Source organism: Oculina patagonica, chromosome 12, assembly GCF_052425735.1.
Source record: "Oculina patagonica isolate OP01 chromosome 12, crgOcupat, whole genome shotgun sequence".
In the NCBI taxonomy this organism is placed as follows: domain Eukaryota; kingdom Metazoa; phylum Cnidaria; class Anthozoa; order Scleractinia; family Oculinidae; genus Oculina; species Oculina patagonica.
The window spans coordinates 11,146,965-11,160,564 of NC_135769.1; the positions used below are offsets into that span (position 1 = coordinate 11,146,965).

Genomic DNA, 13,600 nt, shown 5'->3' on the forward strand with positions numbered 1-13,600 from the left:
CGTCTGTCAGTGTTTTAAGTTTCTTTAAAGTCGCTTATTTTAGCGAAACCTACAAACTGGGACAAAAATAATATTAGAAAAGTGACTCGTTTGTTCGTGCTTCTGAAAAGTGAGCAGTACATTTATGTTGCAAACTGTAACACGTGACTATGTGTTTGCTTATTTAAGCAAAAGTTCACGGCTTCTAGTCTAAAACCTTAACTGTGTACACTTTGCAAGCTGGAAAACGACTAAAAATTAGAAAGACCGTATTCGCTTGTTGAAGCAAAAGTTGAGAGCTTCTACAAATTGTAATACTCTAAGTAGATAACGACTAGTACTTTTTTGCACCCAAACACTTCAACAGAGAAGTAATCCGTTATAGCGGATTGTTTTTGGTGAGTAAGCATACACCCCTCTTTAACAAAACCAGTGAAATCTTTATCTTCACCGGGTTTTCTGAAAAAAGTCACTGGGTTGGCCAATTCCCCACTGGTCGGCTTTTGCGGTTCGTTTTTTTAAATAGGTTTATTCGGCAAATGTCACACCGCACAGTCACTGGGGAAGTATACAAATAGGCGGGTAAAATCAAAATAATCGCTGGGTACCGAGGAGACAAACTTTTCACTGGGTAGGGGAAAATAATCCACTGGATCGGGTTCCACTGGGTCTGTTACAGAGGGGTGTAAGCATGTTATTGGCTATGTCGATACGAAGTTTTGAAGTATTGTACCTTTCATAGTGGTTTGAAATTTTGAAGACACTGATTGCACGTCCATAGGTAGCCTCTTGTCTGCTTTTGAATAGAACTGACAGTTGTTGTCATTTCAGTATCGTTGGCTTAAAGCACTGGTAAACAAGTCAGTGTAGTTAAACAACCTTTTATCTTCGTTGGATTCTTTTCTTAAGTTAACGTGCTTGTAACTTCCCAGAAGATCTAAAGCAGATGATTAGAATAAGAAGAACAAAAAAAGTGCTGATCGATCAAGCGGCGCTACTTGAATTAGCCCCGCTTTCGAATAAGCGCCGCCCTTTTACCGAAAATAATTTAAAAAGCGGCGCTCTTAAAGGGACTATATCACGGAGATTTCGAGGATGTTTGTTTTTTAAATTTTGTGGAAGGATTTATCCCTTAAAAAATTTTTTTTTATATTTTAAAAAAATTTTTTTTTTTTTTAAAAAAAATGGTTTATATTTTTTTTTTACGCGCGGAAAAATTTTTTAATTTTTTTTTTAATTATTTCCCCATTTTTTTTTTTTTTTTAATATTTTTTTTTTTTATTATTTTTTTTTTTTTATAAAGCGCCGCGCCTAAGAGACTGTGAAACATGTGTTCATGTTACCTCTTGTTTTTCATTCCAAATATTTTTTTATTAAATTGTACATACCTAGTACGCGCCTCACTTCTTTCTCGCTATATTCCCCTCAGTGTTTTACCGGTAGTTGAAATAAGCGCCTCTCCCGAAGAAGTGCCGCACCTTTAACAGGGAAAATTAAATAAGTGCCCCGGTGCTTAATCAATCATTTACGGTAAGCTGTAACTTTGGACGAACAAGGGTCTGTCCACGGTTCTTGAAATAGTTTAGACATGCAGGTTTACACAAATTTCCAATTTGTGGATATAATTCTTTGATTTTTTGAGAATATTTTACTTACTTTGCAGTCTTAGTTCATTTAAGTTCACGTCATCATCCATTATTGTGTTGGAATATATTTTTAATCGATTTATGCTATTTACTGACGTCATGATAAGATAGAGAAATCCAAGATAGAGGATTTAATAGCATCATATGACGACATTACGAACAGATACCGATCTTTATATTGTAGAGCAAGCCCCATTCAATGTACTAGCAGCATGGCACATGTGATTTGAAGATGTCTTACAAAAACGAACGCAAGGGAAGTTTTATCAACTCGCCATTTCTCTACGTGATGGTTTGACTTTGCTTCCATGTTTGAGGGCTAACGTATTTATCATTATCGTGATTTTCGGAGCAAACTAAACAAAAATTGCGAATCACTGCGCCAAAACCCCAGCGGTAAATGTGTTCCGCTCGGCGACTCCTATGCGCACTTTCAGGTGAATCCGAGTATTGCTGATCACCCTACTATATAACTTTTCTGTGTTTGCCAAAACAAACATGAGCACAGATTGATACTTCTGTAATCCATGATTAGGAAGATAATGATAAAAAATTAATTATGATGGCAAAGCTAATGTTTGGCTTAAACGTACACGGAGTTCCCCTATTGCTTAACACGGTCGAGTATACACGAAACAACAGGCGGATAAATCTGTCTGCATAAGCAAGCTAAGCTAAATGTTTTATTATTATTATAATCTTCCGAGTAGGTAGCTAAAGAAAGGTTGAAGACAACGGCTTAATGAATTAAATAGGCCGTTGCAAACATGCAGCAAGCCTTGGCCTACATTTTTGTGTTCCAGGGGCTTTTGCGAAAATTCAATGACTGACCGGGAAGTGCCCTGCTCCCTTGCTTGAACTTTCTTTATATCAAGTGAACTAAAACCTCATCAAAAGGTTATCTTGACTCACTAGCTCACAGGTAGAGCTCAAAGTTATTATTGTAAGGAAAATTTTCATAAACGAGTTGTATGATGTAATAATATTTCGACAACTCAGGTTGACAGCAGTTTGACTTACGTCATCATTGTCGTCGTTGTCGTTGTTGTCGTCGTCGTCGACATCTTCATCATCATCGCTCTTCGCGTCTGCCGTAGGTCCTCGGTAGGCGCCGTAGACTTCTTCTTTTATTTTTCCAGTCATTTCGTATTTGAAGGCCTTGTTCAAAAAGAGGTAAAGGACACTGGCCTTTTACAATAAAAGAACACTGTACTGCTTCCAAGTTAACTGAAATCTACCAAAAAGTGTTCCGTAACGAAAGAATTCATTGCAGATACCACCTTGCGCAAGCGCAAACAATATGTAACCCTAGGAAAAAGACATGGCGACCGGCGCTTCGATTGTAGGCAAGTGCAAATGCAAGCGCAATAGAATGGAGAATTGTCAATTTTCTTGTACCTGGCTTGCGATTGCATTTGCCCTTGTTTAACGTGTAAACATTCTAACGCAAATGCACGCGCAACGGAAGCGAGTGAAGTATGGCTTGTTCGCCATCTTGGAAAAAAAAATACAACTGCGTCTGCGTATTTAACGTTCCTTGCGTTTGTGTTCTACGCATGGACATCGCTTGCATTTGCGTTTGTATTTGCGTCGCGCGCAGGCTTAAGTTCGAAAGTAATGACCCTCGTTACTAACGGATTCAGCAGCCTTTTCCAATCGCTACTAAGGAATCTGCCTTTGCTTTAAATATGGAGATGACAGGAACGATAGAACATGTTGAAGAGAACTTAAGACAGAATCCATCAAGAAATTGAGTAAAATTAATTTTAACTGGACAAAAATCGAGTACCAGGATAATTCAAATCCTACTGCATTATTTTTTTTTCTAAAGCTAAATATTTAAGTATTTATCCTTTATAACACCAACAACAATTTCTTATCAGAGACTGAGAAAATGAATTTCAAAGTTCACAAAAACAATGTAAAATATAGGTAAAATATCACGTGTAGTTATATTCTTTTTAGTGAAAACCCCTCCACCCCTTACAGACCATATTATTTCGGCCGGCCCTCCTTTGAGACCATACTTTTTGGCATATTCCCCTTCAAATCTCACCAGCCCCTCCCCAACCTAATAAAAAATGAACTGTCCCTAAGTCTTTTTCTGTATTTACAAAATGTAGAAAAAATGTAGAAAAAATAAACATGAGATAATAATAAACCAAACTGAGGTACAAATTATAAAGATTTTTTTTATTTGTGAAAATTGCATGAGACAGAAAAGAGGGGAACTTGGAACGTTTACTAGTCAAGTCGGAACACAAATTTTCTTATATGCCTTTGTTAACAGCATCGAGGGAACTCCAGCAGGAATTGTCGTCGATTTTGTTTCTCTGTTGTATGCTTTTGAATTTCTATTTGTCCAATTAACATAGTAATGTCCCGAGAGAGTAGCTATCTTTTTCATATGCCAGTTATCAGAATCCAAATTAAACATTTCAACTACTGCACCACCAGGCGACATAAAGATGGGAAATGCATGAGCAGCTCCGTGCATTCCAAAGAAAATGTCTGATGAGGCAACGAGTTCCAACTGACGTTTTAATGGCAACGAGTCTAACTGGACAGTAATAATGTTCACCTTTGACGAAAACTCGCTCTCCATTTCGCTTACGACATCTTTCTCGTTGGCAATTTTCCTGTCGATAATACCTTCTAAATTCCTCGGATGATTCTTGTAATCTCTTCTGAAGATGACAAGAACGTTAAGCTTGTGCCGAGTGCAGTTTCGCAAGCGTACACCAGATGAAATACCAAACCGCTTTAACACAAAAGATCTAAAAGGTTGGATGTATTTAAGTGACTGAAGGTTGATGTCCAATAATGGACAGTTGTCCCGCGGATATCTCCAGACTAAGTTTTCAAACACAACGTCGTTTGACTCTGTAAAAATTTGATCGGTGAGCTTTATTAGCTTCTGGAACAAGACACTCCAGAAAGGATCCAGAGAAGAAGCAGGATGAGCATCCATTAGAATTATGCTAAGCTTTTCTGGTTCTATTTCCATGCGTTGTGTTGTGATATAAATGTCCAACAGGTCAATAATTGTCCAGTACACGTTGGCATATTCCATCCTTTGAATTGCCAAGTACTGGCCTGTCTGAAATGTCCGACTTACTCGAAGTATTATAGGAAGCGAGGGCTTTGCAACTTCCAGGGACATGATCCAAGGGGCTAACGCGTCATACTCTTTGGCTACACGTAATAACTCCTTCGCCTTGTTCTTATCACCATCACAGTACAGTGTGAAGAAACCTTTCTCCAACGTAAAGAATTCATCTTCTTCTTCAGGGTGTTCCAAGTAGGTTTCAAGAACCCTAGCACGGCCAAGTTTTGATCGTATAGTAAAGTGTCTGAAAAACACTATTCCACCATCCATTTCACGTATTCTATGAGCACATGATCTATCCATTTTCACAGGGGTACGCGACGTAAAAGCGAGACTCCCTGCAACACCCTTCTTTGGCGGAGTTGTCGGGGCCGTAACATTCTTTCTTTGGATAAACGTGCTGGGCGTCATAAGATGGCTAGCGCTTGGTCGGATCGTCCTTACGTCCTTTGGCGCTTCCTTTGTCGTTGGAAATATTTTCAGAAAGTAAAGATTGGTGAAAAATATTATTAAACCCAAAAACAGTATTACTAGCAATTTGGTGCTTTTGATGAGTCGTGCTGAAATAAAGCTTGTGCCAAGACCAGCCATATCGATGTCCTCTTCCCTCGGATTACGAGTTCCAAGCTGGACAGATAGGAAATAAGAAAACAGTAAGAACAAATTGTTAGTCTCTTTTGAATTTTAATATTTATTCGCTGAAGTAAATAAAAAACTCATTGAATAATCGTTCTTTTCAGCTAGGCTGCATATTTAGTTTGCTGCAGCATTCCTTTGTCTAACTCAGCAAGGGTGCTGACATGCGCGTTTATTTACGATCGCAAGTATCAACATGCAGGCCATTGAAGGATGAGAATCGAGATTACCAATTATTCGATAGATATTGGGTCTACTGGATATTCTAAATAGCTTTTCTAATGCTTTTTTAGATTTGAATTCATGGTACATTCGATTGAACTTTATTATTGTCAGAAATAGCGAGTAAAATTGTACAGCGACTGCATAGTAAAAAATGTTAAAGGTGATTTGTTAACCATCGTTTTTCGTTTTCGAAATTCTGACTCTGATCTGTGTTTTTGCCCTCGTGAGGCCAAAATAAATAAGAGGACTACATAAACAAGACAGCGAGGTGTTTATATTCGATTTCGCGTCGCAGATTGTACTCTACGCAGTGTAGTTGGGTAAACAACCCAAGTGGCTGGACGGCAAAGTACTAGGCATAGCTTTGGTAAAAGAAAACTGAAATCTGAAAACAACTCAGCTTGGGCTACCGAGACCTATTCGCCTCATACATCTTGTTCTCAGAAACGTCGTTGACTTTGATTTTCATTTCAAATTATTATGTAGTAAAACAGGTCGAGGGATGTCAAGCTAATTCTATCTGACATCGGATCAACACTGTTATCATAGGCAATGAAAGTTTATGTAGGGTGCTCGACATTATTATGAGATACTTCAAAAAAAAATTTTCTATGTACTAACGGAAATATTGGCGTGCGTTTTCTGATAAAAATGAAAAAGTTTGCAAAGGAAAATAAAAATCTTACGTTAAACGCGCTTCGTTATAACTTTAGATATATTTATCAGATTTTCGCTCTCCGGTAGGCAAGACAACATTTTCTTCCACTGAAAATGTGTTAAATGACTCGAGAAAAAGCCATGTTAAAGTGGATGTTCAAGTCGAGCTAGCTACGTGCATGTAAATATACAAATCAGGTTGCAGAGAATTGGAAAGCTATTATAATTCCTTTGTTCGTTGCCGAGATAGCCGGCAGGTTATTCTTTTTACAACTTAAACTGTTATCGAGTTTGCCGAATAGACATTGTTTTTATCTGAATAAATCATGATATCAAACGGTGTCATAGTATAATCCACAACAATGAAATTCGGTAATCAAAATTATGTCATGAATCTTGTGTTCATCCAGCTAGCTAACTGTTTCGACAAGTTCAAATGTTAATCTTGTTTACGAACTCTACTCACTCACACTTCACTGCCTATGCAGGTAGTTTCGGCATTATATAATTTCAATCAACTTTTTTGACAGCAAGAGCAATATCGAAGGATTACGCTTCTGTAATGTATTAGGAAGAGGCGAAAGCCATCTGGCTCACGGCTCTCAGTAGGTCGGCTGACATTAGGACTAGCGGCAATTTTAGCTTAAATCCGTAGCAAGTTTAGTTTGTACCGGTAAAAAGATGTTTCACTTATATTTAAGGTGTAATAAGAAAATTTTAGGGACTGGCGGCAAAAGTTATGCGAAATTAATGGCAAGACCGAAGAAGCTTTGATAATAATTAAAGTAGGCCTTTAACTTGAAAAATACTATTATCGACTTCGACAAGATACTAACTTCCGCGTTAATTTTAGTTTGTAAATACATTGGACGAAATATATATATAAGCGGGTAATTTCCTCTGCATTTTGAATACAACTTACCAAAGTCTCGAAGACGGTTTGGTTAACTCAAGCTACCACAGACCTGTAATATTATTGTTTCAGCAACCTCAATGAAGCTCATCAATAAGTCATGATAAATTATCACGAGTATCCATATGTTTTTACTGTTTGCTGAAAGCGTTGTAAGATAATAAAATAACCCGGCTGTTTTCGAGTTGCATTTTGCCTCGTTTTCAGAATCAGCGAACAAGACCTGACACAAAAAACAATCTTATGAAAATAGCATTATTGACAAGTGTAGTCTTATTCAAGTCGAACTAATTTACACCTTGCTTGTGTCCGCTTGTTCGCTACCAATAAACCACAAAAGTATGATTGTTTTTTCTTTAAACCACTTCCGATTTAAGTCCAGCAACATCAACTCATCTATTTCGCCGTTAGCATAGTTATGCTCATAAGAATCAAGAAGTTGCGTGAAATCAGAAAAAAATGGCAATTTCTTGGTGCCGCTATGAGCGATACCGTAAAGCAAAAAGATCCAAAACAAAAGATCAGTATGCCGATATCATAACCGTGGGTGCCTACCAACCTCGTCTTTCGAAAAGATGTTATTTGCGTCACAGCATTTACAGTTGTTTTTTTACTGTTAAAACAAAAAATTGTGCAAATTTATGTCTTATGCCAGGACATCAATTTTAAAACTTTTTTGCATCACATCAAAGGGAAAGAAATCCATGTAAAACCCCATTGTGTGCTTTGATTACCAGTGATTCTACGTGTTTTTGAGTAAACAGTACGTCCTTTAATCGAATTTTAAAATCGTCGTGGGAAAGGTTTTAATTAATACCGTTTGGAAGGAAGTCCCTACCAGAATTTAAATATAAGTAATTGGAAGTTATTATGAATCAAAATTTAAAAGGAAGTACTTCTGTGCCAGAAGTATATAGATTGTTTAGTTTTACACACGTACACATTCTAACGAGAACTGTTTGTACTCTTAAGTGTTGCGTGTTTAAATAAAATTTGATTTTTTTTTACCAGTAACTTTAATAACAGTTTTCACACGATGAAAAATATTCACGATAGTCTATATTTCAAAAATAAACTCGTGCGTCTTGGCTAACTCTGTGGAAATGAGTTTTACCCACGTTTATCATTTTCACAAAAACGAAATGTATGTTCATCAAGAAAGTTCTGCAACAAGCCTTCTTTTAAAACAGAGGTAAAGGGCAGCATTGGAAGATACTCTCCTTGAAAAGGAGGGTCCAAAATCCCAGTAAAAGAGCATGCAAAAAAGGTTGTACTTTTTGTGCTTTTTATTTCATGTGAACCTTCCCGGGCGACCAACTCTGGTAAGCTTTTCAAAATACCAAATTTTTACTTGTCAAATCACTGAAACTCTCGTACGGGAACAAATCTTGTAGGCAACTGTCGCCACTTTTAGGGCTCATAGTTTCAAGTTTTATTTTGTTTTTAATTTGTCATATCCGATATTCGATGGTGACAATGGCTCACATTGATATTACTAGCTTATATGACAAGTTTGAATTTGCAATGACGCACTGAAATCTCTTCGAGTTTGTGCATGGATTACGCCTCGGAAATGACTACAGGCTATGACTTGACTCGAAATTCAGACCACCCACCCCCTTTTTGATGTCATGTATTGTAAAAATAATAATAATAGAAAACAAAATGCTTCTTGTTTCGTAACTGATTGATCATAACATTCATGACAAATTGTTACATAATTGTTGTGTGCTTCGCAAGAGTTAGGAGCCTGGTACTAGGTTGTCAAGTTGTTAAAACCAAAAGATCTTAGCTAGTTCTCATGTTTTCTCGGCCGTAATACATAATTGCGCTGTAAAGTCAATGAAACCACAGAGTAACAAAACGGTTTTGCAGTGTAATAAAAAATTAGTATGCCTCCCCAAAGTTTGACTTTAGCTAGGCCAGCAGAATAAAAGGTAACCTGGTATAAAAAGCGAAAGCTATATGTAGTCACTAAACATAAATGTAACCAGTTCCATTTTGATATTACATGTATATGTAAATCTGTCAAAGTTACAAGACAGGTGATTGTGTTCCACGAAGCTTAAATACATTTCTTTTTCAAAGGATTATCTTAGACTCTTATCTTTATGAAGATGAAATGCTTTGAATCTAATTTTTTAAGTCTTGCTTTACAAACATTTTTTGCAAGCAAAATTTGCAGCAGAAATGACTAAGTTTGGCCGTTGATGGCAGCGAGAATTATGCCTGTATGATGAAGCATTTCCACGATCAAAATAAGAGTTTATTAATAACTTTCTATTTCACTTAAAGCAATTTCGTTAGGATATCGTGCTATTAAGGACAAGGCCTTGTCTTGTTTTTATTTCAGAGATTAAGCCTTGGGCATGAGTGCAGCGAACAAAAGAGATGTCAAATTGAACACGACACATTTACAATATAACAATAATTTCACACTTTTCACCTTATTCAATGTGTTAGCATACGTGGACGCATCGATATTTTATAATGTCCAGTTGTATGTTCGTTTCATAATGAGAGGAATTCTTGTAATTCACTGTAGTTTGATTACATAGCAAGTGTCATTTTCGAACAATGCTTTCTAAAAACGTAGGGCTTGTAGTGATAATAAGCATTTTCAAAAAAAGGCCAATAATAGTTCGAATAACATAATTCGGAATAGGAATACAGAAGTACGATTTCTATCTTTTGAAAGACCACATGGTATAAAAGAGGTACAAAATTCGAGGCAACTTCGACCTACCTTGGCGATTAAAGTGTACAGTTTATAAAGGAAAGAAATCAACTAGTAGAGTATCTTCCATAGGCTATTAATGACGATGGCAGCTTACAGGAATGGCAAGAATAGCCCCACGTACTTTCTTCTAGTGAATGTAACAGGCGTAAAGTTGAAACTGGCATGAAAAGTCGTTTCGCGCTCGCCGCGATGTAAATTTCTCTACTGATTTAAATTTCAAATTTGTCGTGATGGAAGACTTATTATTATGCGCCTTCCGGAATTAACATGTTAAAGTATATTTCTAGTCTCTCGTGACGAAGCAGTCCGAGGACTGTCAAATTAAATCAGGGCGGCGTTATTTCATGATAAATCTTCTTAGTATAATCCCATTTTTACGACCTGTCACATTTGCAAATTATTCACAGTTCTTAAGTTTCATTAATTAATTCCGGGTTGGTTTAGAAATACTCACTTAACGCGGCCAAAACAATAAAACACGCTTTTACGATCTCATGTTAAAATAACTTTTGAGCCAATCAGCCGTGTGTACTCAAAATCCAAAGTTCCAAACCGTATTAGAATTAATGCTACAGCATTGTTTTACTCGCAGTGAAGGGACGATCAACGGCGTTAAACTGATTGTTTTGAAATGACCGCATGACAGCAAACAAGCCTTGGGCGATCGAAGACCGGGTAGAAGAATACAAAGAGAAAATTAAAATAATTATGCAATTTAATGTTTCTAAAAGGTTGGTAATCATGATGATTAGAAAAGGCTTATAAAAATGTTGTCATTGAGCTGTTACGCGAAAAGCTGGAAATAAATGCATTATGTAAATAGCATTAAATTTGTCAGTAAAACGTTCTATATCTATTGAGTGGCTCCCGCTTTTAAGACTTTTCGACTACAATATTATTTTTTCCAATTATTCATAGGTTCCATTTAAGTTAGGAAATATTCATGAAATCGCAGTAACGCGACGAGCAAAATAAAAACCTTTTTTGGGTATTTAGTTTTCCACACATTTTAATACAAATTGGAACCAATTTCTGACTTTTGCCCTTCTATTTTTCGGCGTTTTTTTACAGCTTTAAAACCACAACTTAAAGAATTCATTTTATCGCAGCGAAGGAGAAAATGGTATAAACCCTTTCATATACCTACAGTAAGGTACTGTATCTATTTTCTTAACTTTTTACTTTAACCACTTGGTGGGCCTGATTAAAACTACCCTGACAGTTTTGCCAACCCTTTTGTAGACTCCAACATACACACGCGAAACCCTACCCTTTTGTTTACCGCCAGCCTAAGAAAGGTACACCTTTCGCGCGAAGCCTTTCCGTTCACTTCAATAAGATTATTGTAATCCCTGGCTAACTTAAATTGCGTGACTCATGATAAGCTTCTTTATCTAAAGCTCTGTCTCAAAAGCTTCTATTTATGCTGCTGTCACGCGAAAGATGGCAATAAATTAAACTTCAATTTGTTTTTTTTACGTTATAGGTCCCTTTCATTTTATAGTTGTTCACGTATCGTGAAGTTTTGATTTTTAAGGCCCATTCTAGGACGAAAAACTTAAAAGTAATTGAACGGAACTCAACCAGGACTGATAACCTCATGTTGTTTTAGGTTGTTTTGTCAGCTCATAATCCTGAAAATGTTATACTGGCGTTTTATATTAGAAACACGCAATTTAACTGGACGAACGAAAACCTAGGCTAGCTGATGCTTGTGCGCCTGAATATGCTTCTCGGTATGTGCAAAGACTGGTCAACTGCCTCGCGAATCGAAAGCATGAGCAAAAACTCAGCTGAACTTGATCTTCTCGGCGGTTATGAAAATGCAAAGTCGAGCTGGTTCAAAAAGAGTGCACGACAGAAACAAGAGTGTGTGATCAACCCAGAGCGAGACTTTGAATTCTTATGAAACTTTGTCGACTCTAGTTCTATCTTAGATCCGACCAATACAGTGGCATCCCGTTTTGTCGATCCTCCAAGGACTCTCCAAGGTAAAAGAAAATTGATTGTGTAATCGGGAGCTCGAGATATCAGGAGCAAAATTGCAGTGCGACTGATTGAAGCAAATACAAGCGAAACGAGTTTCGGTTCGAGTACCCGGGAGGTCCGAGAAATCGAGGGCTCGAGAAATCTGGATTCCAATGTATTTAGCTCGTCCCATAGTCCGTCCCGAAAATAAAGCGATGAAACTGGAAGATGAAGATGTTAAGTTATATCTAAATAACACTGCAACTGAAGCGCATGCAATTTGACATAACACATAGAGCTAGAGACCCGCAATCGGTTGGATCGTGGTCCCTCTAATTCCTTCATCCCACCCATTAATTAAATAATAACGTTGTTTCCGAAAGCACTTACAAGACGAAATGTGCACTCAATCTAACAAACAACGGCAAAAATAAATCAACTATCTAAGAAATGAAGTAGTGAAACAAAAACATACCTACGGCATCTTGGCGAGCGAGAGATCAAAGGACAAGGAAATCAGTCAATCAGAACGAGATAGTGAATTCCACAGGCTAATTATGTCAATAATGGTGATCGCGGTCCAACAAATACATATACTTCGGGCTGATTTCTTAACTATCGTGTAACGTTTAGTAGCAGATCGGCCTGGGAGTTTGAAATGGAGGGATAATGAAAGTCCTTGTTATTGGCTAATAGATCAAAAGGTTAACAAATTCCCGCTTTTGCAGTTTGTAAGATAATTTAGTTGTGGTATAATAACCACGTTTAATCAAATGACTTACTTTATATACACAGCTAAAAAGGTCCATTACTAAATTAGCCAGCCAGAAAGCTTTATTGATTACCGGCTCAATATTTTCGAAGTATTGGACTGGGTAATATTTCTAACTCCCTGTTGAGGACAGGTCTTTCATGCTTACCTCTAAAGAAATCCGTCGAAAACATGTACACCCCAAAAGAAATCCATTGGAAATGTCTTAACCCTAATAAAATTCTTTGAAAATGTGCTAAGCCCTACATCTTATCCTGTAGGACATTTGCTTTTTTTTTCACTTCCTAAGGGAGTGGGGGAAGGGGGGGGGGGGGAGGGTGCCATATTAAATTACCGATATTGCGTTATGCTGTCGGTCGTTCAGAATTGGAGTGCTCTCTGCTCTTGCATTGATCCGTACCAATCCGTACCTAGTGCCGATTATTTGCCAGCTTTATTGCAACATATTTTAGCATCTTGCAGAAAGTGATCTTGTCTGTGATAGTGTTTTTTTAACTTTCAAACTGCCATACAGTCATCACAGTTACTGATTCCGTTACTGTATTTTTTTTGTGACACCCTGCAGGAATGGAATGTATCCATTAACCCGATAAAACCAAACATGTTAATGCTCACGCATAATATGTGTTATTTATAGATATGCCAAGGTTTATGTAAAATGTCATCCCAGAGGGTAGAAGGGGCGTTCCTTTAAGGATAAAAAGTATTTCTCTCGAGCTATTGGCCCTTTTCCCCCTGGTCCTTGTGCTGTCGGTATCTCTTAATACTCTCTTAAGGAAAACTCTATCTGCAGTATTTTTCAGGCAAGTAACTACAGTTGAATCCTGATAACTCGAACCTTTTCCGATTCCCCTCAAGGTCATTTTCTTACTATTTTTGCCCTCGATAACTCGAACTCCCGATAACTCGAACCTTTTTCGATTTCCCTTGAAGGTTCGAGTTATCGGGATTCAAC

General features: G+C 37.3%; 1 protein-coding gene across 3 annotated transcripts; it reads right to left on the bottom strand.

Annotated features, from left to right (window-relative positions):
* Positions 1-3,717: 3,717 nt before the first annotated feature.
* On the bottom strand, positions 3,718-12,375 carry LOC144631952 (uncharacterized). 3 transcript variants are annotated; one of them, XM_078490538.1, is made up of 2 exons: positions 12,349-12,375; positions 3,718-5,361 (listed from the first exon to the last, which is right to left on the bottom strand). In XM_078490538.1, the coding sequence occupies exon 2, from the start codon at positions 5,323-5,325 to the stop codon at positions 3,874-3,876; it is 1,452 nt and encodes a 483-aa protein (XP_078346664.1). In that variant the 5' UTR covers positions 5,326-5,361; positions 12,349-12,375; the 3' UTR covers positions 3,718-3,873. The 3 variants fall into 3 exon arrangements, with proteins under 3 accessions (XP_078346664.1, XP_078346666.1, XP_078346665.1); XM_078490540.1 differs by lacking the exon at positions 12,349-12,375 and adding an exon at positions 9,912-10,014; XM_078490539.1 differs by lacking the exon at positions 12,349-12,375 and adding an exon at positions 7,175-7,222.
* Positions 12,376-13,600: the final 1,225 nt, after the last annotated feature.